Source organism: Chionomys nivalis, chromosome 1 (assembly GCF_950005125.1).
Source record: "Chionomys nivalis chromosome 1, mChiNiv1.1, whole genome shotgun sequence".
In the NCBI taxonomy this organism is placed as follows: domain Eukaryota; kingdom Metazoa; phylum Chordata; class Mammalia; order Rodentia; family Cricetidae; genus Chionomys; species Chionomys nivalis.
This window is the reverse complement of record NC_080086.1, coordinates 186,833,960-186,860,035: the sequence shown is the minus strand read 5'-3', so window position 1 is coordinate 186,860,035 and position 26,076 is coordinate 186,833,960. Positions and strand designations below refer to the sequence as shown.

Sequence of the window (26,076 nt, the reverse complement as noted above, 5' to 3'; positions counted from 1 at the left end):
GAGGGGGGGCATGCTTGTTAGCTGTAGGTCACTGAGTAAAATGTCATTTATCTTTCTGGGAACATAATCCAAATATCTGTCTTCAGAACCTTTGAAAGCTGATTTCTCAGGGTAATTGAATTCAAGTTTGAACACACTGGTTCTTTATAGGGGAGAAATGGATTTTTTCAGTCCGTTGAAAAGACCTTGAACATGGGGGACTCGTCTTGTCCTAGACAGTCCATCCATAGGCGTGCTCTTTTGAGAGTTCCTCAACAGAATTCTGCATTTAAACTCAATGAAAAAAGCCAGCATTAGTCAGATAAAGTACTTTATACTTAATTACCCTTGTTCATGGCCCGTTGGAGGCCGCTACAATCAGGACATTTCCTTTATAAACCCACAGCTCACAAACTCTTCACTTGTGACCACAGTTTAACTTTTCACAGAGGACCTGAATCCAGGGAGGCATTCAGCCTGTAGTGGGACTGATGTTCTCAAATATGTCACCCTTCCACAGCTGGGTGCCGCCAGTGGCTGTGTGTAAGGCAACTAACTGGTTTTACCGGACCAGGAATCCTGTTTGACTGCAGCAAAGAAGTCAAAAGTAGAGGGAAGATGAGGAGATTAAACAAGTACCTGGAACAAGGATTTAAATACATTTAAAAACAAATGGGTTTTCATATTACTAGAAAAGTCTGAGTGAGTGCAAGCATTACCACACACACATACACACACACACACACACACACACACACACTTTCTTGGTTTCAAAGGTTGTTTCCTTGGGGCATTCCTGTAGATTCAATAGTCCTTTGGTGGGCAGGATTGAAAATGAAATTGGGGGAACTTTCTCAGCATTGTAGGGGATTTCACAACTGCCAAGGCCAGCTCCCTCCCTGTTTTCCCAAAGCACCATGGACCTGGAGTGCAGCGCTTACACACCAGGCCTGTCCAGCTCTGGCCTCCTGACCCAGACAGATCCCTTCACAAGGGAGTGCAGGGCCAAGCCCAGGTCGAGCCGCCCCCAGTCGCGAGGCCTCCTGCCAAGAGTTCGAGGCCATTCCCATCCGGATATGATGAAAGGGAACCACAGAGAGAGAAGTGTTTGAAGAGTGCAGGAGTGGCAGCTTGAGGGTGAAAGAGAGGCACGAGTGGATCCTAAAGTCCTCCCAGAGCGGGGCTGGCCGAACTGAGCTGGCTGGAGGGAGGGGGCGGAGTGCGCGGAGTCAGCGCCGGCGGCTGCCACTGTCGCGGCCACTGCTGCGTCTGGCCTTAGCCCGGGGCGGCGGGACGTGGTCAGGCAGCCCGGACACGATGGGACCGCTTCCCGAGCTTTGCTGACTACCGGCGGCGGGAAGAAGGGGTTCAGATCGGCCTCGGAGGGGATGCCGAGGTAGGTGGAAGTAGCGCGTGGGGGAGAGGGGTCGGGTCCCCTCCCTAGGGTCGCTCTGCCTCCATGGTCCCGGAGCGTCCCCTCCCGCCCCGCGCGTCCCGCTCGCACCGTCCCCTAAGCTGCTTTCAAATCCTAACTTCCCCGGGGTGGAGTTGGAGGAGGGACACAGAGGGGGAGGGAATGGCCCGCCGCGGCAGCGTGCTGCTCTCTCTAAAAACAGTTCGTCCTTCTGTCCCTTTTGCTTTTCCCGCCAGAAGCAGTCAGTTTCCTGCCCCCAGCACCTAAGCAGCCCGGGTCGGTGTGCCCCGCGGGCGGCTGGAGGCGGCGGCGGCGCGGCGCGGGCTCGGAGCACGGCTCATGTCCGGTGCGGGCGAAGCCCTCGCTCCCGGGCCCGCGGGGCAGCAGTGCTCGGCCGAGGCGGGCGGCGGCCGGCTGGGCTCCCCGGCCCTCGGTGAGTGAGCGCTTGAGAATGGAGAGCTTCTGGGCTGGGGTTGAACGCATACCTACGGAAGGGGTGGTGGTGGTAGTGGTGGTGCTCGGGGGACGGGGGTCCAGCCTCGCAGTTGTGAACTTTTGCACACTACAAGTGACTTAAACGAGTTTGCCCAAGGATCCCTGCCCCAGATCAACAACCGGATAGGAGGGCGGGGTCCCTGGTCCCTCCACTCCCCCTTCCTTGTGAGAAACAAGATGACTAGATGGCTTCTACCTTCTGCCTGTGCATTTCTTGGTCTTCCTCTGGGGCTGGGGTGCGTGTAGAGGGAGCGAGGTCTCGAACCCTTAGTTCTTTTAAGTTCTTATGGCCTTTTCTCATTCAGGGCTGTCTATGCTCTCTAAACTAGCATGGGCTCTTCTCATCTTTCTGGTTCTTGTGGAGTACTCAGCCACCAGGTTAACCATTTGGGTTTCTGGGACCACTTGCTTTTGGAATGGCTCCTGCATATGCTTTTAATAACTTTTGTTTTGAAATAAACATGTTTTAAATGAATTGTGTTCCAGGAATGAATTAGCTCTTTTGTGTTCTTCCAAAGGGAAAAGGGTAATTTTGCTTCTGGGGAACTTCCATAACATTTTAAAACTTTGACTGTATCTTATTTGAAGGTTATAAACTTCAGTTACTCACTGGTGGCAGAACCAGACTCATGTTTCTCTTACTTTTTCCTGTAAGAATAATTCAGATGAGGAGATTTCTGACTGGCATGCACCAGTTAACTTTTCCATGTCTTCAAAACTGCATACTCTTGATTTTAAGCATAACTAAAATCTGTCTCTCTCCCCCAGGACTCCAATATATATTGAGTGTGTTAAGGGTTTTTGTTGTTGTTGTTGCTATTGTTGTTTTAGAAGTTGCTGTTCTAGCCACAGTAGATGAAATGGAGATGATCTGGCATCTGGGCTGTTAAACTGAGTTATGTTTATCATTTTGTTTTAGAAGAGTGACTCATTTCTTTTCCTAAACAGACAGAATTCAAATGATTAGCTGCAGAAAAGCAAAGAACTAGAAAATGGTAAACATATGTTTTCTCAGAAGCAGTCTATTTTACACGCATTGTATTGTCAACGCGTTCGTTTTGCTGTCATGAGGCATGCCCTCAGTAGTCATATTGACTCGCTGATAGGCTGTTTATACTCCCCCTCCGGGCCATTCATCACTATTGTTAAACAATGCTGAGGCAAAACATCAACCTGAAGCACCCACGGAAAACAGTTTGACTTGGAAACAGTTAATATGCACAGTTTGCAGTGTTAATGCTATGGAGTTTTTAAATCAGCTAAAAGAAGTTGCCATGATACCTACAAATCTGCTTGGCATCACGTGATCCGAGTACAAGAAGCAGGGCATTTAAAAGGGCCTGAGGTTAAGTGCTGGCAAGGTGCAACATGCATATTGTCTCTGGACAATCAGTGTCCTGTTGTAGCTTTCCCAAATTTTCCTACCTTTCTTAGTTTTAAAATTCTGAACATTAAATTTAGTGAGGAAAATATAATACTTTAAGGAATACACAGAAGATAATTTTGTAAAAAAAAAAAACAAAAACAAAAACAAAAAACCAACATGTCTTCTGCAGAATTAAACATATGTATTATATGCACACTGTGGTTATATATATATATATATATATATATATATATATATATAATACCACACTTCATGTGTGGCAATGAACTATGCATTAAGTTAACCCAAGGAATAACTCTTAAAAATTGGGATTTTTTTTTTTAGTCTGGCTTGAACCCCTTAATTAAATTTTGGAATCAGTTTTATATTCTTCAAGATGGGTGTTGTTTGGAAATTTAGCAGAGTAACCCACTCTGCTTTTCAACGTCAAGTTGGAAAGATTTTCGTTACTGAGAGAACAGCCATGGACAGTTACCTTTCTGTTGTGCCTCCGTGTGCTTTTCTATTGCTTTGGCAGCGTTATTGGTATCAGAACTCTTTCTGGTATATTCTGCAAGGCGGTCCAGAGTAAGGAGCTTGCCTGTTGGTGGCCTTAACTGTGAACCAGGACAGGTGGCCGATGAATCAGTAGGATTCAGTGACCAGGAGAGTTTGTGGGGCAGGAGATAGCCCTGCTTAGGTGGAGCTAAGTATTGACACATGGGTTCCTGTCTTCTGATGTCCCAAGGACTACTGAATCCTACATGTGTATGTGTATTGTTTCATCATTTTATAGGAAGTAACTGAGCACCTTTGTTTGTGATAAAGTAACTGCCATGCCTGGAGACTGGATGCTGCCCCTGGTTTGTTGTCCTGCTTTTGAAAAGAGAAAGTTAATGTGTTTTAAAATGATTTTCCTGTTTACAACTGACCACATTGAGTTATGTTCTCATGCAAAATTCCTGTAGAAATGCCTCCGTAGGTGACAGGCAATTTGGGCCATACTTGCTCTTGTTTTAAGAGAAAATGGGTTTGTATATATGATTCTTCTCATTGGCATTTCGTTTTCTTTTCAATTAAGCATTTAATGCTCTTGCAGTATTGTAAATGAAAGGGCCTTTTAATTTCAAGTATTTCCTTCATAAATTTGTGGTCTATGCATAGAAGTATCTTTAGAAATAATTCATTTCATTCTGCTTACTTTTAGGTGAGGGAAAGGACTTTCAAAGAATTTAAGGGACTTGCTCCATACAGCGATTGCTCCACATACAGAGATTAACAAGAAATCGGGTGGAGCACCAATTGTAGAATGTATGCCACTGTGATAAATGTGGTTGAAGTAGAGAATCAATACAACCTTTTCACAGGGGGCAGATGCACAGAAGTTAATAGACTCTGGATATTGCGAATCACTTGAGTGTGTTTCCATCCCAACCCCCACCTGCTTCACTTGCCAAGATGTAGACCATTGGACTCAGTGCTGGTATATACTTTAATGTGATAATGTGTGATTTAATGTACTCTTCTCTCTAGGGAGAGTCCTCTGAGACTATTAGGCGGACTTTTCATAGCAGGATGCAAAATGCCAGTGAAGTTAATTAAAAATAATCTAAAATAGAAGCCAGGGAGAGTCTCTTCAAGTAGAAACTGCGTAAGAAGGGCTCTGACTTAGACGCTTAGCTGAGTTGTCGGGAGTTCGTGAAGCTAATCAGATTTCCTCTGGAGGAAGCCTGTTTATTTCAATTTATATAATGTGAGTTTGTACATATCTGTACATGTTGCTTTATCTCTTTTAAAGATGCTGTTTCTCAAAATGTGTTATCTTTGGACAGATTCTGTCACTGGCCTCCACAGAGCGATGATTTTTGCCCCCAGAGAGGCATTTGACAATATCTTGTTAGTTGGTCCAAATGTGGCAGTGTATGTTACCAACACTTGGTGAGCCGAGGCCAGGGATCCGGATCCTGACCTGCATCCTACAGGGCCCTGGATAGCACATTCTCGCAATAATGAGTGACCTGGCCCAATGTCAATAATGGCTTAGACAGAAAAATCTCTGTCCTTATTTCTTGGGCGCCAGCAAGGATTTTGTCTTTACTCTAGTGCATAATCAGATTCTCCAGGCAGAAAACCACCAAATCTGCCCCTACATGACTTCTCGGTGCTGTTAGATTGTACCCAAGGCGAAGGTCTATTAATTTACTCCCCCACCCCCATCAGCCAAAAGACACATTATATTTACTTTTTGGATGAAAACAGTCTTTTCTTTTATACCCAGGGTGTGGGGATGGGCTATGGGGAGTGGAATATAGACTTCAAAAAACTATAAAAACAAATCCAAAATCTAAAGTTTGTTACTCCATGCAAACTCTCTACTGATGTTCCAAATTTTGTTTCAGTTTCTCAGTTCATTCTCAGAGTACTTTTGAGCTTCAGAATCATTTATTCTAAAATAAAGGAGGTCATAAGTATTATAAAAAGAGATAGAAGAGGAAAATTAAAAGCCTGCCATGATCAATAGGATTCCATTTGCCACCTCAGTAGATATCCTGACTTGCATGCCTTCAGAACTTCTTGGAGAAACTGCGCCAAGACACAGAAGATAGCCCTCAGCATTCACATAGAGTCCTGTTCATTTGGATGCTGGACTCTTGGAATCTGTGCTCTATTTTTTTTCCCTAGAAGTAGTGATAAATTATATTTAGCTCCCTAATAAATCTCCAAAAATTGTTGGAAATAAATTTTATTAAAACTTCCACACTTTTTATGATGAACCCCAGACAACTTAGTATTACAACGCTGGCAGCCACAGGCAAACAATGAAGAATAAAAGTAAACCCAGTAGAAGCTGTCTTAAAACGCGTCTCACGTATATATGCTTGAAGAAGGACAGAGAAAAGGAGGGAAGTGGATGGAGACTTGTCTGGATTTAAAGGGGATGTGGGGACGTTTTTAGGCACCTTGAAATCCAAAGTCCTAATTCTTTCATATGTATGAAGGGAGTAATGTTCAATTTATAAATTTAGTTCTAGGAGGGCAAGGCTTGTCAGCATTGCGTTGTCTTCCCCTTTGCCAAAAAGAAGTAAATGCGTCAAAGAATGAAAATTGGGGAACAAAAATCTAAGAACAAAGGGACAGAAAAGAAGGGAAGGAAGGAGTGAGTTCAAAGTGATAGATCTATTTGTCAATTAAAGTATTTGGAGGGTTTGAATTGCCTGCATTGAACAGTAGGAAAAACACATTTTATGGTTTAGCCTCGTATGAACTAGACAAGTGGCTATCATGTTAAAAAAAAAAAAAGATAGGTACTGTAACAGAGGCACAAAGAAAGTCCAGCAATGGAAATTGGAATACAGAAAACATCTCTAGTTGGGGATTTGGCAAAATCGTCAAGAAAGTTTACTGTAACTTGGGCTCAAAGGCGTGGTGATAGGACTCAGTGTTGGGATGGTAGGCTGTGTGACTCACTCGGGAGGGCTGATCACAGAGTGTTGGTTACTCCAGACAGATAATTGCATGGGCTTTGTGCAGGAGCAGAAAATGATAGAGAAAACAGCAAGGAAAACTGGGTACTGTCTGTGTTGAGGAACATGTATATTTTTCTTGTTGGCATTAGTGAGTCATTGAATATAATTTGGATTTTTAGGGGAACAAACCTGATGGCAGTTCAAAGGGTGGTTCTGAAGATAGGGGCAAGAGTAGAAGTGACAATTATCTAGGAGGTCACTACAACAGCCGGGAAAAGAGTGGAAGACCTTGGACACTGAGGAAGCTGATTTAAGAATAGCAGTAGAAACAGGATGACTCGCGCTGACCTTTGAGAGCCTCTTGACCTTGATTCTTTTGAGTTCAGGTGCATTTTTCAGACATGTTAATAAGTTAAATTCATCTTATTGTTATATTTATGCTATATGTAGTGTGGAAGCTATTGAAGAGGTAGGAATTTAAGGCGGTCTATAGGTTTGCTCTGTCACTAGCATGACAACATGCAGGAACGTTGAAGTCTTGTTTTGTTTATGTTGCATCCAGGGAACATAGCATTGGTCATAGTCACCAATAAGTAGATAGGAGCCGGTTTTGTAACTAGGTGGAGGTGATGGTCAGATTCACAGATGAAGAGTTCTCTATCAGGGAGGTAGTTCATGGGCTCTGGAGTCAGAATCTTGAGGAAGAGCTGCACCTTGGATGGAAGTTGAAAAAGAAGAAAAAGAGCACATGATGATCCTCCAGAAGTATTGAACATTTAGTGGTATTTAGTGGTTACAGGAGATAAACATTGTCATTTATAAAGGACAAAGGACATGCATAGAATGTTTCCCGAGGGTTGAGAATTCTCAGGACACCTTTCTAGGAAGAAAGCTCAGGACAGAGGGATGGAAAGATAACTCGGGTTGGTTTTGGTGTGTGTTGCGGTAAGCACTTGCTGCTGAAAGAGCCAAATTCTAGAGACACTTTAGAGAGTAGGGAATGTTTTCCTTTGAAATGGTGTGGGAGAAAAGGATTAAGCTATAATCTGGAGAAAATTTGATATAGAGACTATTGAAAGCCTAGATCTTCTCATTAAAGTAGATGGTAATATTTTTATGGAGGCTAGGATGAGTCAAGAAACTTGAGATTTGTGGGAAATTTTGAAAGCAGGAAGTATTCAAAAGGGAATCAATCTGATGTAACCCCCAGGCTGCTCAATAAGACCGAGGGCTTAACTAAGAATGGCTGGCATGAATTCTACTGGACATGGATCAACATAGCATGGCTGATTGCCCTTCTCAGAAGGGGACTGGTGGGGGCTTGGGAATAGAAGCAGAGAGAATCGATTTTGGAATTGGCATAGGACTCGAAGTTGTTGGGATTTCATATACAAAGGGAAGGAAGGAGATGGGAAAAGGACAAATATCTCTAAAATAAATGTGGGGGAGTGTGTTTGTCCTCACTGATCTCCACTCCAGGCTGGGAGACGAGAAGGGCAGAGAATGGGAGGGAGAGGAAAATAACTAGAGAGAACTTCAGAGCTAGCAAGAACCACACAGGCAGGTGACGACTGCAGCTAAGTGACGGCTGCTTTGTTTGGTCAGTCCGAATTCAAGGAGTTGATATATATGATCCAGTGACCTTTACAGAGATGTGAGGGAAGCTGTGGAATTTTGGGGCGTGTTAGGACTTTTCCTGTTTCTTTCAACCTTATTTCCTGGATCTGGGAGAGATGATTTCACGGAAAGAAAGCCAAATAACAGTGCACTTTACCAGTGTTTTATTTTTATAGTAATAAAAGGCTGGGAAAAAAAACTGAGGAAACATCAGCTGACATTGTCTAAAGTTACACCATTTGAAAATGGAAACTTGTTTAGAACAATAACAAACAACAGGGAAAAATTCCATCGAACTGCATGAGATTCTATCACCATTCTCTTGTATGAAGGCCGAAGCTAAATCAGGTGATTTCTGTTTCTATCCTTAAGTATTTGTGTTCAGCTTTTGTAAAGAAAACCACTGCTTGTGGACTGCCTGTTTCTAGACATTGGGACATTTTCTAAAGTTGGTGTTTCATTGGAGACAGACTGAAGAAGTAGTAGGCTTTCTATTTCAGGCAGATATTGTATATATGAACCAGTATCTTAGATCTGTCCCCCTCCTTTTTTCCCCCTCCTTCCCTCTCCCTTCCCACTCTGTCCCTCTTCCCGACAGTAGCTCCACAGGAAGGGATTTAAAGGTCCAGCTGTCCTTTCTCCTTAGGTGAACATCCTGAAGGGGAATAACTCATCAACCCTAAGCTTCTGAAGTAGTTATGAGCTCTAGTTTGTAGATTCTATTTCTGATCACTCAATATCCAGTAAGCCGGAAGTGCTACGAAAAGAGTTAATTTTAACCCGATTTCCATTTTGCTTGTGGTTTCTACTTGCAGTCTACTTCTGGTTTTCAGATTCACACCCACATGATCTGGAGAAAGATGATTCATGTACATGTGCCCTTCTGCTCGCTCGGTCTTTCTGTAGTCGCAGGCATGAAGGTGGAAATGACTGCTTTACGCTAGCACATACATTTTAGTATTGACATTTGAACGGGGGAAAACCCTTACTCCAGGTGTTTTGTGTGCCTGCCATGCACAAGATCCCATGAAAATGAAGGATGCTCATGTGCAGAGTTGCACGCAGAAGGCATACGCACGCTGGTGAAGGAACAGGAGAAGTATGCCGAAAGGAACTGCACTCCTCATTTACATATCTTTTAAATCTGACAGCAAGAACATATGACAGATTATCTGCCACCTGGGTGGTCTCATTTTGGAGTTTATTTTATTTTATTTTTTTTATTTTTTGCAGTTTGAAGAGACTCTCAAGATGGCAGGAAGGGTTTGGTTTTGTTTGGGTTGTGTTGCTAGTGACCTCAGTTGAAGAATGAACAACTCAGGCCTTGGGATTTATTTATTTACTCATTTATTTTGGCTTGAATTGTGAAGAGCTGCCACTCAAAATAAGGCAACTGGTGGTGGAGCAGTTGTCAGGCACTCTGAGCCCGGAAGGTGACCTGTCCAGCAGCCAGCTTGCCTCTGCTTGCCCTACCCAAAGCATAGCTTTCCCAATCCTTCCTCAAGATGGAGCAACATCTGACCTTTAGATCGTTTATGAACATAGACCTGCATCTTGTTTTATTACCTGAATTATAAGTTTTCTTTTGAATAGTTTCACACAATTTCTCAGTAAGAAGTAAGGTAAGTTATCAAGTATGAGAAAACAGCATAGGATTTGACAACATTAAAGTAGGCAAGATGTTAAAATAACTCTCTGGCCGTGGGGTCGATACGAAGTGTGGAAAGCAATCCTTTTTGTTGGGGTTGTTGTTATTTGTTTGTTTAGCAAACAAATGTTTAACTTTTTTGTGAGGCATTTTAAAACGAACAGCATAATCTAAGAACAGAAAATACAGCTTCTTGATTGAGGAACAGTGTGTTGAGTTTGTCTGAGAGGAAAGTTCTTGTGGTTGGGAATGAACGAGATGGATGGCTTGTGCGTCTATATTTGTGAGAAGTTGGGGAATTGTCACTGTCAGGAATGACAACTGATTCATGTTTAAGGCAAGAGGAAAACTGGGAAGTAAAATGTTGCTGATGTTTCTGTTCCTACCATTGCCCAAGACTGCAGACTTCAGGAGACAAACAGACAGGAAGAGATGAGATGCTGAGGGATTTAGGATAATTTAGGATGATAAGCTCACAGGTGTCTAGGATAAAAGAGCCAGACAGTGTCACCATCTGGTAGCAGCTGATGGTGTGAAAGGTAAAGATATGATGAAGGTTGCAGAGCTGGATGAAAATGGGTGGGTGGCCTTAAAGGAAGGAACAATGTAGCATCCCATGGTTAGGGCTAAGAGGGACCCAAAGGTGGGTTAGTGAATTATTGGAGAGGCTTCTGGTTTAGGTGTTAATGAGAATCAGCAGAAACTATACCTTCTGACTTTAAGTCAAGTCCCTATCAATTCTTCTGAAGTGGAAGAAATTCATTTCAGTATCCGTTTAACTCATGCATCATAATTTTATTTGTGTCTTTACCAAACTTGAAATGGCCAACCCTGTTGCCCTGTCTTCTCTGACTTATTTACTTCAAAGTCAGGCTCTTCAGCTTTGACATGCTGTTACAGATTAAACAACCCCTTTGGCTCATTGTTGAGTTCCAGTGGCCTTCATTCTTGTAAAAGTGCCAAATAAGGGTTCATTGCTTAGCCAGAGAGCCAGAAAAGGAATGTGGTCCTGATCAAATAATCTGGAGCTAACAGAAAAGTTTTGAAAACTTAGACCACTGAACGAGTGACTCTAAAGTACATTATGTGCGTGAATAAAATGTCACAATGACACTCACTATTTTGTACAAGGAGTACTCAGTAATAATAATTTAAAAAGGAGAAACAAAGAAAAGAAAGGCGATCTTGCCAAGATGAAAGATGAGTTTGTTTCATCATGGTGACACAGGGGAAGATGGCCAGGTTTTATTTCATAGTGTTCATGGACTCCTAAGGAAGGGAGCTACTGTGGACACCATGTCTGTGGATTTCAGCAGCCAGCTACATGGAGTGTTTCCTGACAGGAGGGCTTTTAGGTAAGGTTAACAGTGCTGTGTCCAAAAGGACACCTTGACTGCAAAGCCAGTGAATGAACTCTAGGTGTTTATCATAGGGGAGAGAGACCAAGAAACAGTCTTAAAACTACAGCAGTCACAAAAGGCAACGCTAAAAATTTACCTAGATTTATTTATTAGTCAATTTTACAAACCACACAATAAAGCAAATGAGTGAAAGTTGTATGGGAGATGACATGTAGGAGGTCTTTGAGGAACAAGATTCCTGGCTGTAGGGCGCTGCTTCTGCTTTGGCTGGTTTCTTTCTCCTGAAAGACCAGTGCCTGCATTGTTTGCCAGTTGTTGGGGATGCTGGGTATTGAATGCTTTCATCTGAAGTTGTGTTGTGAGTCACTCTGGAGACCTCTAAGACAGTAATGCTACATTCCATGAACCTTGAATGTCTGGCTATAGTGTGACTGTTCTTGGTCCAGTAAGCATCATTAAGCTTGAGAATTTGGGAAAGCAGGAATTTCTATGTTTCAGGCAGGGTGAGGCTTTAAAAGTTCCTTCATTGGATTAGAAGTGTGAAGGTACTGGAGAATAAGATAACAGAGGTAATATATTCTCTTCTCCTTATCAAATTTCTTTCTAACCCATCTCCTTTTAAGAGTGGATGGTGTGGTATCCTTCCCTCCGTCCCTCATTTATTGAGATGCATCTTAAACTCCTGGTGAATTTTATACCTTTCTTTAATGTTCATATATAATCACAATTCCCACTTTTTCTGTAAATATTTTTTATTTCGCTTATGCATATCCTCCTTTGGCCACAGCAATAGGTAAGCTGTGTACGTTGATGTACGTTGATGTCATTTACTTTTGCTTTGTTTTGCTTTTTCCGTTTTGAATATAACCACACATTCAGCTTCTGGATCCCTAAGAAGCTTTTTATTTATTTATTTATTTATTTATTTATTTATTTATTTATTTATTTTGGTTTTTCGAGACAGGGTTTCTCTGTGGTTTTGGAGCCTGTCCTGGAACTAGCTCTTGTAGACCAGGCTGGTCTTGAACTCACAGAGATCCGCCTGCCTCTGCCTCCCAAGTGCTGGGATTAAAGGCGTGCGCCACCACTGCCCGGCCCTAAGAAGCTTTTTAAAGGAATGTATTTTAGATCATGCCGAAAAGTCTTGCCAGTTTGCAAAACGCTGGAAATGACAAATTTATTGAATTGACTGAAACATTTGATTCATTCCATAAACACTCATAATTTATCTGTGATTATATGTTTTTCTTTTGTGTTTATAAAATAATGGAAGTTTATGTGTATACTTGTTTACGTGCTGAAATGTGTACGTGACCTTGATGTGGTTTTTGGATAAGGAGATTGTAATCCATTGAGAAGATGATTAGACAAAGAAGGTTGAATTTGCATTTCTCTAAGGTCCGTAGGTTGGACAGGTTTTTTTCTCCACATGCACTAGCGCGTGTTTGTTTGTTTAGATCAGTGAGCAAGTGAAATTCCAGGCCCCAGGTTTTCCTGAGAACCACCTTATCTTTGTTTTTTGTTTTGAAAAGTCACATGCTTCTGGGAAAACTATAGTCACAGAATTTTTCACTTTTCTTAGGGATTTTTGTATCAGATTTTTTATAATTTTTGTCAACTAGAATACACATATGTTATCTGGGTTTTGAGTGGAAAATCAAATAAATCTAGTTGTATAAAACAAGTTTTATAGATAAACTACATGGGAATATAGGTTTGTAAATGGTGACAACATAGATATTTTGGTAACTGTCTCTGTTATAGACTATAAAGTGCTTAATTGAAGTATATGAGGCCTAACATGCAAAAGTTCCTGAATTTAATCACAGAGGTTTGTATTCTCTTTTCTGAAAAACTATAAGTACTTTGAACACTTATTAAGGTCTAGAGGGGTTTGGAAAGATAGTTTCCAAGCTCTGTCATTATTTAGACTTTCACTAAGTAAGTAGATAGCATGCAGATATCAAGAGGAAAGCATACTTGATGTTGGCTTTGGGAGTTTGCACATACCTTTGCCTAGCTTGGCAGAATACTTGAGATGACATGATAGAATAATCAAAGAAAAAATGAAAACAGAATAATAGAAACGGCTGAGGAAGACCCAGACTGCGTGGCTACAGACTGCTAAGTCTGATACACGGATCCGGATTTGTCCGTGAAATGGACTTGACATTTTTTCTCTTCTTAGAACTGCCTTATCCACAAATAGCACAGTTTAAAGCTGACACAACTTGTTACAGAGCAGTGCTTTTCCTAATTCAGCCTACAGTCACGCAGTTTGTATGGTGCTTCCTGAAGGGACTGCGGGGTGGGTATTGTCCTCAACCGCTTCCTCAGGATAGTTTCATAGCAGGATTTTGAAAGATGGTTATGTAAAAATAACAACAACAAACAGCAAAACAAAACCGTGATTACTACTGTGAATGAGCCATTACTATACACAAGACAGGAGTCTGTATAGGTTGACACCACCTTATGTTCTAGGTACCATGATTGTTCTCAGTTTAAAGATGAAGGATGTTAACAAAGAATAGCTTTCATAGGATTGACCACCTTAGCGCTGGTCCTCGTGGTGTGGCACACTGATCTCAGACCTGTGTTCCCGAGCGTCTCTCTAGTGCAGAGTTCACATTAGGGAAATTATGTTTGTTCTAGAGACCCTAAAGATAACCTTTTTTCTTGACAGGGAAGTATGCAGATATCTAAGATTGAAAAAGATGGCATTGTTCTTAGTTCTTGGAAGGTTGTGTATGTCCAGAACATTATTGTGTCTTAAAGTTTAATCAAGCACTGTTGTACAATAACTTTACTAAGCCTGATTCCTTGTGAAGCAGCATTCTGATTTCTTTTGTTTGTATTCTTTTGTTACTGTTTATTGAAAACATTCAGTTATTAGGACCAGAGAGATGGCTTGGCGGATAAAATGCTTGCTAGAAGCGTAAGATTCTGAGTTTTGATGCTTAGAACTTACATTAAAGCTAGACATGGGGACCCAGCACTGCTGGGTGGTAGACACAGGAGGGTTCCTGGTATCACTGGCCAGCCATTGATGCCAAAATAGTGAACGTTGGGTTCCATGAGAGACTCTGTCTCCAATAATAAACAAATAGTGGAAGAATGATATAAGAACAATGTCATCAGCCGGGCGGTGGTGGTGCACGCCTTTAATCCCAGCACTTGGGAGGCAGAGGCAGGCGGATCTCTGTGAGTTCGAGACCAGCCTGGTCTACAAGAGCTAGTTCCAGGACAGGCTCCAAAACCACAAGAGAAACCCTGTCTCGAAAAACCAAAAAAAAAAAAAAAAAAAAAAAAAAGAACAATGTCATCTTCCTGTGTCTATACCCACACACATGGGTGAGCACACACACACACACGGGTAAGATAAACTAGTGGAATAATATATTTGCTTGTTTCCACACTGGTGGAAACATTCCTGTTTAATAGTTTGGGTAATCGTCTAATAGAAGCAGTTGAGCTCGCTAGTTCTGTCTACAAAGACAGAAGGAAAATTAGATATGGATTACCTGATGACGTATTTGTGTTCAAAAATAAAGGGCAAGTAACTCATCTGCCAGATTAAGAGCAGACCGTGTTCCATGTGGAGTCACTCCATACATTCTGGGAGAAGGGCTGAGTGAGCAATGCGCTTTCTCTGATGGAATCAGCTGAGTACAAGATCATCTCTGCCTCTGCCATTATCCTGTTTGACTTCAGTATCTGACTTTGAGACATGCTGTTTTCTCATCAGTAGAACTGATGTTTTCTTCCTAATTATATCACTGAGGGGTGTGAAGATCAACCAAATATTATATGTTAAAGTCCCCTGGAAATTCCCAGGACAGTTCTGTAATTGCAAAAATTCATTAAATTTTTTTTCAATAAAGCAAAGCATTTTTATTTTTCTCTTAAAAAAATACCGAACCACATATCAAGTAAGTGACTGTCATGAATTTTACCTAAATTATTATCTAATTCATTTAATATTCTTAGATTTTTCTTTTCTGTTATTAACATTTCTTTCTTGTAACTAACCAATTATTTGATTTCCCCAACTGTCTGAAATAAGTAGCACTATCAAGATTTGAAATTTGGGTAATGCCAGCTAGGTAAAATATTATAGAATTTTAAGTTAAATATAAATTCTATTTACTTGAATTTTTCCCATGCTCCCTCAGCAAAAACAATTAAGATTGGAAGGGCTTTTCTATCACTATTCATGCTGAACTTTAGAAAAAAAAACAAAGCCACCAAAGGGAATCGATCATGCTATATAGCTAGTCATTTTGGAGGAAGAGATAGTGTGTTTAAATCGATCATTTAGAACTTATTTTACCCTTTTGACCTTTTCTTTAACTTAATTCATACTTGTTGCTTTTCCTAAGAATTAAGTCAAATCCAGTGTCTGTGAATTCTTCTCTGTCATCCGTTCCAGTATGAACACCCTTCAGCGTGGATGGGATATTAGGGCGCCATTCAGAGTCAAACAGCCTGAGTGTGAGAAGGTCTTAGCAACACAGCACCTGCATTTCCCCACATCGAGGAGGAGGAGACTAGGGCCCTGCCCTGCGCGTACAGCTGTCAGCCTTGCAGCCGGAAGTGTGACCCTGGGCAGTTTCCATTGCCTTCTGTTTTTTGGGCCTTGATTACTTCTGTCTCACGGGCTGAGAGATTTGTTGTCAGGACATGGTCTCCTTGCTTATCCAAAGATTGTTTTTCATTTCCCTGTGCAGAGGAGGGACACTAAAAAGCTGGGCACACCCAGAAGTACACCTCAATCCTTTGGCTCACAGTAGTTTTAAAAGGCTTTCAATTTATGGTACCTAAAATATATTTATGTTATCCCACACATCCGTAGAACTGATTAATATTTTAAGTCATTCACATTTGTATTTTCATACAAGTCTTTTCATGGAATTATGACTGTATACAGATGTGTTAATTAGATGATGAGATCAACTTTGATGTTCTGATCCCTTGGAATCCTGTGATGAGGAGATGAGTAATAAGATACGGATGGACATTCTTTCATTTTGACATCAACATTCCACCCACCAAAGTCACCTGGACTAGATGCTCGAAGGTTGGGCGTCTGTGCATCTGTCTGCGGCCAGAGTTCTCTACATGCTTCTAACTCAGTACCAAAATGAAAGCCATGGCTTAGGAGAATAATCCTCTACACAGAGGAGAAGAGTCATCGACTGTCTTTCTTACACCTTACAGCCAGGTACAAACTGATGTCCTATGCTAGGGAAATCCCTTGGTGCTGGGGAGCTACACACTAGGCCCACAATAGTAGCCGAATGGCGACCACAAATCTTCGTATGTCCAGAAGCAGAGGTTGAACCCTTGACTTTCCAGTGCGGAGTGACAGAGCAACCTAAACGGGTAGCGGTCATCGGCTCTCAGACATTTCATCATCTTCAGGAGGAGTGACCGAGACAGCCAGGTGAAGAGTGTTGCAAGGTTGATTTGGTTAACTGTTGCGAGGTTGATTTGGTTAACTGTTGCGAGGTTGATTTGGTTAACTGTTCTTGCCCCCAACACATGACTGATGTCAGTAAATCTCTCTCGCATCCTTCCATTTCTTCAGTGATGCCTGCAAGTTTCCGCTATTGGTGAGGCTGCTATCTAGCATTCCATTAGGCTAAGGCAATGGAAAACGATAGAGATAAACGGTGTACATGCCTTGGCTGGGCCCGGAGTTTAGTTTATCCAAGTAAAGAATTAGCGGAAGACAATTTAAGTTTTTACAGGGAACCTTTCCTGGGCCTTGTCTTGGTGTGGGGTGAAATGGATCATCACAGGACACATGAGGGACCAGCTTTCAAGCCAAGACATTTAGTTTTCAAAGGAGGCGAAGTGGAATACGCTGGTGATTGTGATGTTGTAGGAACTGCGCAGAATTTATTACCTGTATCATTCGTTACACAGAGTGGTAGTTTTCCTTTTTTGACTTCAGTCAATTTGGGATCAACTCATTCTAGAATTTCCAGATATGAAAGCTCCTTTTAAAAAAGCATGATAAACAGTCTCTTAATAAGAATTTGGGGGTAGGAAGAACTCTGACCTCCCCACTCGGAAGAAGGTTGCATCATTGTAAATCCCCTTGTCTATGGACCACGTGGCATTGTCATTTATGCTGTGAGGAGTCGAGAGGGTCTGTGCTTAGCACTCCAATATTGGACATGATTCAAATATGCGTCAAGTGTGTCTGGAGGCTTTATTCATACCTATTTTCTTTTAGTCAGCAATGCTTCATAATGCCTTGGTTTCATGAATTAATTTTAATGGAATTAAACTTGAACAGCTCAAAATTATATAATTAATTTCATTCAGCTTCAATTAAAGTTACTAATTGAATCAAGCCTACTAGCATGACACCTGGCGGCAGTCAGCTACGTAACAGTTTGAGTATGTGCGACTGCTGATGAGACAGTTCACATACACCAGCGATATTGCAGACAATCGTTCCTACTGATAATCTCAGGGTTGACGACAGCAGTCAAGAATTCTGGAATTGTTTAAGAAAGTTCAGATTTTAATTGAAAGTAACACATCTCATGAAGGTTACATTTTTCCTGTGATAATGCTGAGTAAATGTTACAAAAATCTAGGACATACTGGTTTAACATGCTTCTAATTTATATTTTACTGATGTTTGAATATGGTTTTGCAGTCTAAAAATGTTTAGCATTGAAGGCCCATTTTTTTTTTTTTTGGAGCAATCTTAACCTCTGGTTTTAGTCCTGTGTTTATATTCATCAATTTTTCATGTATTGAAATATGTTTTGCAGCCGAATTGTTAATTTGTTGTGAAATCTCTATGATACATGACAGTTTTTTTTGCACGTGCATAAATTTTTCCTTGTACTGGAAATGTTAAAAAGATGGGCTAACAATTCCTGTATGAGTCTCTTTCGTATCTCTTCCTCCATGGCTTGGCATCATACTTCCTAATGGCACATACTCTTTTAAATACATTCTCTCTTGTGACAAGCTCGGTGATTGGGAATGCTTCAACAGTGAACGTTGAGGATGCCTAATGTGTGTCCAGCACACATGCTCCAGGGATTAACCTAACAGGGGCATCAAGGGAATGGAGAGAAGACACGGGCACACAGAACAGCCAGGAATCTGCGGCACTGGGCTCTTTAATGAAGAAGCCACAGTACCCTGGAAGCGCGTGTTTACTATAGATAGTTGTGCATGGAAGCAGGGTTTATGGTGTACAGTTGAATCATGAAGGTTTCATGTATACAGGCGAATCAAGGTGGCAGACTTAGCCAATCTAACCAGAAGCAGCTTTATAGGAGGGCCGTTTTTCAGGTTGTAAAGGGGGAGGATATGACACATATTTCTGCAGACACTATGAACATTCACTCTTGGGACAGAGGAAGGCTTGGCCATCTCTCTGAGCCTCATCTCGTGTGGAATGTGCCAGTTCCTTGTGTGGTTGAGGCTTTGGTTCTTGACATGGCTGGCTCAGGTCCCCACAATACACATTTACTCTGGACTTCATTCGTTTCCGGCAGACTAGCTATACTTTTCTTTCTGGTTTGCACATGCACAAACTCAGTATTGAACTCATCACCTAGACTATTAACTGTGTGAAGGCTCGATACTGTGTTATCTATCAAGGTACAAGCATCTCCCAGTGAAATGAATAAACATTTGGGTACACCATATGTATTCTATGTATGTAATGACTAAGTTGTTTTTTTCTCATTCTTCCAAATTTTTACCATCAGGTCCAGATTACAAATTTGGTCATTACCAACTATGCAAGCCTTATTTAGTCTCTCGCATCTGCCACCTTTTTATTATAGCATCCAGTTCAACTCTCTTTTTCTTTTTGTTTTGCTTTTTTGTTTTTATTTGTTTTTGTTTTTTGAGACAGGGTTTCTCTGTGTAACAGTTCTGGCTGTCCTGGAACTAGCTCTTGTATACCAGGCTGGCCTCGAACTCACAGAGATCCACCTGCCTCTTCCTCCTGATTGCTGGGATTAGAGGTGTGCACCACCACCAGTTAAACTCTGATCAGTGTCTATTTGAACTTTGCTAAGTCTCCATTTCGGAGCCTGTATTAGTCCCTTTTCTGTTGTTATGATAAAACACCCCAACAAAGATATCTTAGGGAGAAAAGGTTTATTTTGGACAAATATAGTCCCACCTGGCATGGCAGAAACAGGAAGCTGCCTAGTTACATTTTGTCTGCACTCCAGGGGAATGGTAGGTGGGGCATGCTGTGAAGCCTCAAGTTACCCATTTCCTCCATCGAGGCTCGACCTCATAACATTTCCAGAACCTTTTCAATTAGTTCCATCTGTTCCCATCTTCACCTCCGTGAACCTACGAGGGCAGTAAACATTCAAATGCAACAGTCTCTGTCTCTGTCTTCCCCCTTTGTTCTCCTTCTCTTCTTCTTCATCTTCTTCTTATCCCCCTCCTCAGACATTAAGTGAATACTTAAAGGACATAGGAACAGTAGATCATCCCAAGGATGGCTCCTTATCTCTCAAATGAAATAGAATTATTCATGAGGGTCTATGAATTTGCTTTTTCAGAATTGTTCTCCAGCCAATGAGGATTGAGAAACACAAATGTACCTGCTTACTACTGTAGCTTTTCTTAGCCATTTCACAAAATTTCAATATTTACTTTGATTTGTTCATCTTATTTTTTATTTAAGTCTAGATTTCCCACGTTGGCATTCAAATATCCACATTATGACTTCATGAGAACTTTATAGTGTTGCCTCCTGTCCCTCTGAAAGCACTTCATAGCCTGGATCTGGGACATTTGTCCAAGCGTCTGCTTTTGGAGTTTTCCCATGCTGTTCTTCCACCTTTCTCCCATGTGACTTTTGAAGTTCTTCTAATCTTTTAGCAACCATCCAATGTGCTTCTTTCTCCAAAGTGTCTTTCTTGATCTTTGAATCCTGATGAGGTTTTTTTCCCCCTTTCTTTTGAGCCCCTTTGGTGCTCTGGACCTTTCATAGCGTGCAGGCTACCTCGTGTTATAGGTTGTGTGTTGTTTGACTTAGGCTCTCAACAAGACATTCCATTTCCTTACATGTTATCTTTCCACCTAAGAACTCATAATCCTACACACCAACCTCTCATCCTTAATACTTCCATCTCTGAGAACGCATCGTGCACTCTTTGACTTTTCCGCCAGTTTCTACAGAGAGAACTCTGAACTGGTTTCCTGTATCCTGACTGCCCAGTCACTCCTCATTCAGCTGTGGTCTGGCTTTCATCTCGATCAATCATTTGTAGTCTCTTCTCCTTTGATGCTTTTTCTGTCTCACCTGCCCCCTATCTGGATGGACTCATTCACCCTCATCCTTGATGTAACCTTTCTACATTTCTCTATGATGACAGACCACTTGCCATGCTAAAATTCATTTACCACAATCTTGATAGATTTTATTTTATTGTGAACCTCTTTCTTTAATGATGAAAAGATAGTAAGTATTCAACAAATGTTATTGAGCCAATAACATATGCAACAGTCAATAATGATATAATTCTATTTCCTTAAGCTATGACCGACTTGGAAGCAGTAGGAAAAATGTAAACCATATTTGGTGGTGCATACCTCTGATTCCAGCAGTTGGGAGGTAGTGATAGGACCATCAGAAGTTCAAGGTCCTCATCAACTACATCATGAGTTCCAGGCCTTTGTTCTATGAAGTACCGTCTCAAACGTACAAACAAAAACTAAAAGCAAAAAAATATATGAACACACACACACATATATAGCATTCATCAAATGACAGTAAATGTTTAATTTTTTTTTTCCAGAGAAATGCAATGAAGACAATAGTGAGAAAGACGTGAGTCAAGCTAGCAGTAATCATTCCAAGTATGGACTGATGCAGGACCAGTCCATCTGGGGAAATCCTGCAGATGGGGAACTTGTCAGAAGTAAGTATTTTTTAAGAGAAAATTTGAGTGATTGAGGAGTATGACGGTGATAAACTTTCGGTTACCTTCCCAAGTAATTTTGCTACACGTCTATAAATCTGAAAGTGTTTTTGTTGGTGCTAAAATATCAGAGCTAAAACTAGGATGTAAATACTTCATAAACTCCCATACTTTCTTTAGAATAGAACAAATGACCTATAAATGTTAAACTCTACTGTTAGATTTAGTCAAAGTTAGCTCTTTCGTCAGTGAGGACTCAGTCAAAATCAGGTATCTTTAAGTAACATGTTGGACTGTGAGAGTAAGAAAACAAATTCAGATCTATCTAAAGGACAAGTACTTGTGGTCTCTATTCATTTGACAAGTGTTGCCAAACCTGTTTTGTATTGCTATTTGTATCTTTTTGATGCCCTTCCCAGGTTCTTTCATAGTGCATTTGTAAAGCATTGGTGTATTTATTTACTCTGAGACTGTCCTGAAATGCTGGGATCTTCTGGGTGGTGCTCAGAATGTGACCTTTATGTGAGGTTTTGCTTTAGATCTTCTGGAACTTATGCCCAATCCCTGAGTCCCCCTAGATTGTTCAGACTGAGCTTGCCATAAAAAGGATTTAGCAAACGAGTGAGCATAAGGGGACACAGCTGAAAAAGCATAGCAGGAAATCTTTTGAATTCTTGTTCATGGTTCATTGCATCTCGTTATTAGTATGATAGAGTGGACAGAGAACACATTTCTCAGATTCAGGTGCTGTACTATCTAATTTAAATTCAATATACTTAGACAATTCAAAATATAGATTCTTTCTTTTAAATTTTTTTCTTCAAAATTTTTGACTTTCGTTTCTTCTCTAGAATGCTCAGTGCCCAGCCCTCACAGAATACTAAAAAAAAAGATGAACTTGGCAGAAAATTAACAATAATAGTAAAAATGTTGTTGAAGGACATTTATAGGTTTCTTAAAATGAGCTTTTGTTCATTTAAATTTATAGTTGAGATACTTTTATCTTGGGGAAGGGAATAGGAAGGAAGGAAATGACAGTCAGAAACTAATGACAAACAGGATTTATATAGCCGTTTCCAAAAATTCAGCAGTCACTATTTCAAGTAAACAGCTATTCTTCAACATATATTGACCATTTTTTATTGAAACACCGACTTTTTAAACGTGAAACAGAAGGTCTGGTGAGATGCTGGTGTATTTTGCCTGAGATTTCCTAGCAACTAGACTTTGTACTAAGGTACATAGGAGAGAATTCAAACTCGACTTATTGAGGACGTGTGCAGTCCCCCACTTTTTTTTTCTCTTTGTGTAGAAACAGAATTGTAAGTGTTCCATTTAATTGCTTGATTTCTCTAATCTTCTTTCCCAGAGCCCACACAGGAAAAGGTAAATAAGATCACTAAAGACAAAACCCAAAATACAGTGTTGCATAAGGATTTGGAGAATTGGATTAAGGTGTCAAAGTTGTTTGCAACTTGGTAGAGCTCATTTTAGACACAGAATTCATGCTGTTAAAAAAAAAGGCAGGATTTAAAGTGAAGTACTCTTTCCATTGTCTTTACTGGTGAAGTCGACATACTGCAGGAAATAGTTTCCTTACGGAGATAATGAAGCGGTGTGTGCCATGGGACACCGGAGCATCTGGGAACAAATGTTTAGGTTGCTAATAATGTTCACAGAAAGAATGTAGAGATCCGGAGATCTGTCATCTCCTATGAGAGTGCTGCTGGGGCCTTTGGCAGATAAATAGATATATGTGAAAATGACGGCCGTAGCCTGCGACGCCACTGGAAACCCAAGCTGGCAAGCATTTCCAAATACTTGGGGGTGAACATCTGACCCTGGATGAGGATGAACATTTCCCAAACCTCTTATTTCTGCTATTCTCCCAGTGACACTTTCTAAACGAAGGCTGTCTGGTTGGATGTATAATAAGCATTGATAGTGGAATAACGTATAGCATTTTAAACACGACTCCATTTAAACACGACAGCATCGAGAAATTTGCTTTGGTGGCAGTATCTGCTGGTCCATGCTGATACTGAACTCCATGTAGCTGTCTGTCTGCCTTCCCTTCTTGGCCTTCCACGGTAGAGTCCTCAGCCATTTCTGCCTGCTTCAAAGTCTGCTTCCCACATTAGGTGAGGAGGGTGCTTTCTTCTTGCTTTTCTGTTCAGCACATTTTGGCGGCTCAGCACGTCTTTTGTAATAACAATAGGCCTTGGAAAGGGAGACTGTGGCTCAGAACTCCGTGGGGCTGGAAGGGAGCAGCTGCGGTGAGTCAGCTTGGCTGGGTCCTGTTCCAGGAGTCCTGTGTGGCTCCCTGAGCACTGCAGAACAGGACAGCTGGCTCCCACAGAACTGGTGTGAGATGTCCCACTACGGTGTTAGGGTGGCTGGTTGGAGAGGTCATCAGGAAAAAAAAAGTGGGCGGCTGGGGTGTGGGAACGGTTTCAAACCACAACCCACTCGTTTTTCCAATCTTCCATGGGCTACCTCAGCTGCAGAAGTCAAAAGTGCAGAGAGTGGCTGTTGCATCTGAGTTCTCTTTATCTGTTCTTGAGGGTGGTTCCTGAGGGCTGATGGTTCACGCATTGTCTCCATTGCCCGGGATGCCGGCCGCCTTCCTTATTGGCTATTTAAGGCCTAATTTATAATGGACTGTTATCTGGAAATGTGAAGAGGGCTGTTTTTACTTTTCTTTGCTGAGAGTGAAATTTAGCCCAGGAAAATCGAGGGAGTGGCTGCTTTGGAAATTGCATTTTAATTAGAGGGTGTATTCTCAGGCATCATAAATGAGATCCCAGCAGAGAACCGTTTCTAGTTTATTCCATGAACTTTAACCTTGACCTCTGTGGATCGCCTGCTTGTGGCTCACGCAGAGTTGGTACCTGTGTCACGTGGAATTTGAGCTTTTCTGTTTTCTTTGGTGCTTGTAGAAGATACAGGGTAGGTGACAGGTGTGGTCTTGTGATTTGAAGGTTTGTAATTCAAATCTGTTGCCCCTGAGTTGTTAACTCATTAGAGAAAATCCTTTCTGGAAGTAATAAATAAAAGAGAAGAAATCCATACGGAATGAAGCATTGCGAATAAATAGGCCACACGGAAGCTAGTCTAGTGAGAGAATGTGCCTTGTGAATCTCTTTCTTATGAAATTCAAATGAAAAAAAAATGGCAGTTGTAGCCACTTAAGCTTGTTAAAAAATCCGTAAATTAGAAAAGAATTAAAAGCATAATTGTGGTTTTCTGAGGATATTTTATAATTGGTTTCTATTTTATATTTTTTTAAAAAGGATACCCTTTACAATGATTAAAAAGCATTTATATTCTCAGAAAATATTTTGGTTTTAATTCAATTTCTGGGATATATTTTAAATTTCAGACTTTATGAAAACTTTTCTTTTTCTGAGAGCATGGGCTGAGAATCCAGGTCCCCCACCCCCCGAAGAGCATGTTTGGTGTGGAGTGTAATTAGAAACTATACCTTTTCATAGTGCTTTTTTTTTCTAATAATCACCATTTTTTCTGACTTCATGAAATATACATTTCAGTGAAGTGACATGCCAGTTAATATTAATTTTTCTCTTCCAATCCATAACACGCACAAATCCATAACAGGTATTGAGCAACATTGTATGTTTTAATTATACTAAAAAAGGAATGCTCTTGGGATGATTTCTGAGGTAGGAAGGAGTGTGTATGTGTGTATACATATAGATGCCCGTGTGTACATGTGTATATTTGTGCGTATATGTGTGTATGAACTTATATGTGAATACATGTATATACATATGTTCCTTTACTGACAGGCAGTCAGTGTGTGTAAGTAATGTTTTGATTCAATTTGGGTCAAATTCTACTATCCTAGTTATTTCCTGTAAAGAGCTTACATTTTTCTTTGTTCCTCTGTACAAAGTGCCTGAGGTCTCTATTGCAGATTTTTCTAGGTCTTTCTGAGCATTCTTATTGCTTAACTTTATCCGTGGACACTGTTCTGTACACACAGGCCTCTAATTCTAACTGTCACTACTTAACTCCAGAAATTTTCCTCAGCTTCTCTTCTGAAATAAATTTCCCATTAAACTGTTTGGTTCGGCTAATTCTCTCCTTTGTGATTTTGCAGAATTCCCAGGATCTGAAGCAAAGTTAGAATGCTCTACTTAAATGGTAATCCCCGTTCTCTTTAACCCATTTATTCATTTTGAAGAGTTTTTCACTCTCATAATAGTAAGCACTTAATTGGCAGGAGAATGCGAACCGCTCTCTTAATTCACACTCCCCCGCCCTGTGGAGCTTCAGCAACAGCTCCTCGCCTTTCCACTCACCTCCTACTTGAAGCCTTCCTCTTGGCATCATCCGAATCTCCTCTCTATATCAACAGGCTGTGCTGTGAGGAACTCTATTATTTCTTTTCTGAGCCTCTGCCAGCTTTGAGCTGATCGCCCTTAATGAACACCGTTCCATCACTCAAGGGGATTCTGCCCGTATGTAAAACACCGACCGAAAGGCAGGTACTCGGGCGCACTGTCAAATACTCAGAGCACTCCTTATTTCCATGGCAAAGAGGAGCATGAAGAGGTTTTGATTTAAGTGTTTTCCACAGCTCTCTTGCTTGAATGCACATTTCAGCAACTATTATTTGGCTTTCTTTAGAGTTCAGTTTACACGAAACTAAAAATTATCCCCCATTAACGTAGCACCTAGCAAGGACTGGTGGATGTAGCTTTTTAAAAAGGCCTGTTGATAATCATGGGAAACCCGCCCTTTCCTAAAAGGAAACAGAGGAGGAGTGGCTTGGGG

At 41.1% G+C, this 26,076-nt stretch overlaps 1 protein-coding gene across 2 annotated transcripts in view; it reads left to right on the top strand.

The window, feature by feature from the left end:
- The first annotated feature begins 1,074 nt into the window (after positions 1-1,074).
- Positions 1,075-26,076, top strand: part of Mdfic (MyoD family inhibitor domain containing) — an 89,784-nt gene continuing 64,782 nt past the window's right edge. Inside the window, exons 1-3 of one of the 2 annotated variants that reach the window (XM_057789370.1) lie at positions 1,075-1,375; positions 1,630-1,826; positions 21,154-21,276. In XM_057789370.1, the coding sequence (XP_057645353.1) occupies positions 1,733-1,826; positions 21,154-21,276 (217 nt within the window). In that variant the 5' untranslated portion in view covers positions 1,075-1,375; positions 1,630-1,732. The remainder of the gene's footprint in view (positions 1,376-1,629; positions 1,827-21,153; positions 21,277-26,076) is intronic. The other variant, XM_057789378.1, reaches the window with a different exon arrangement.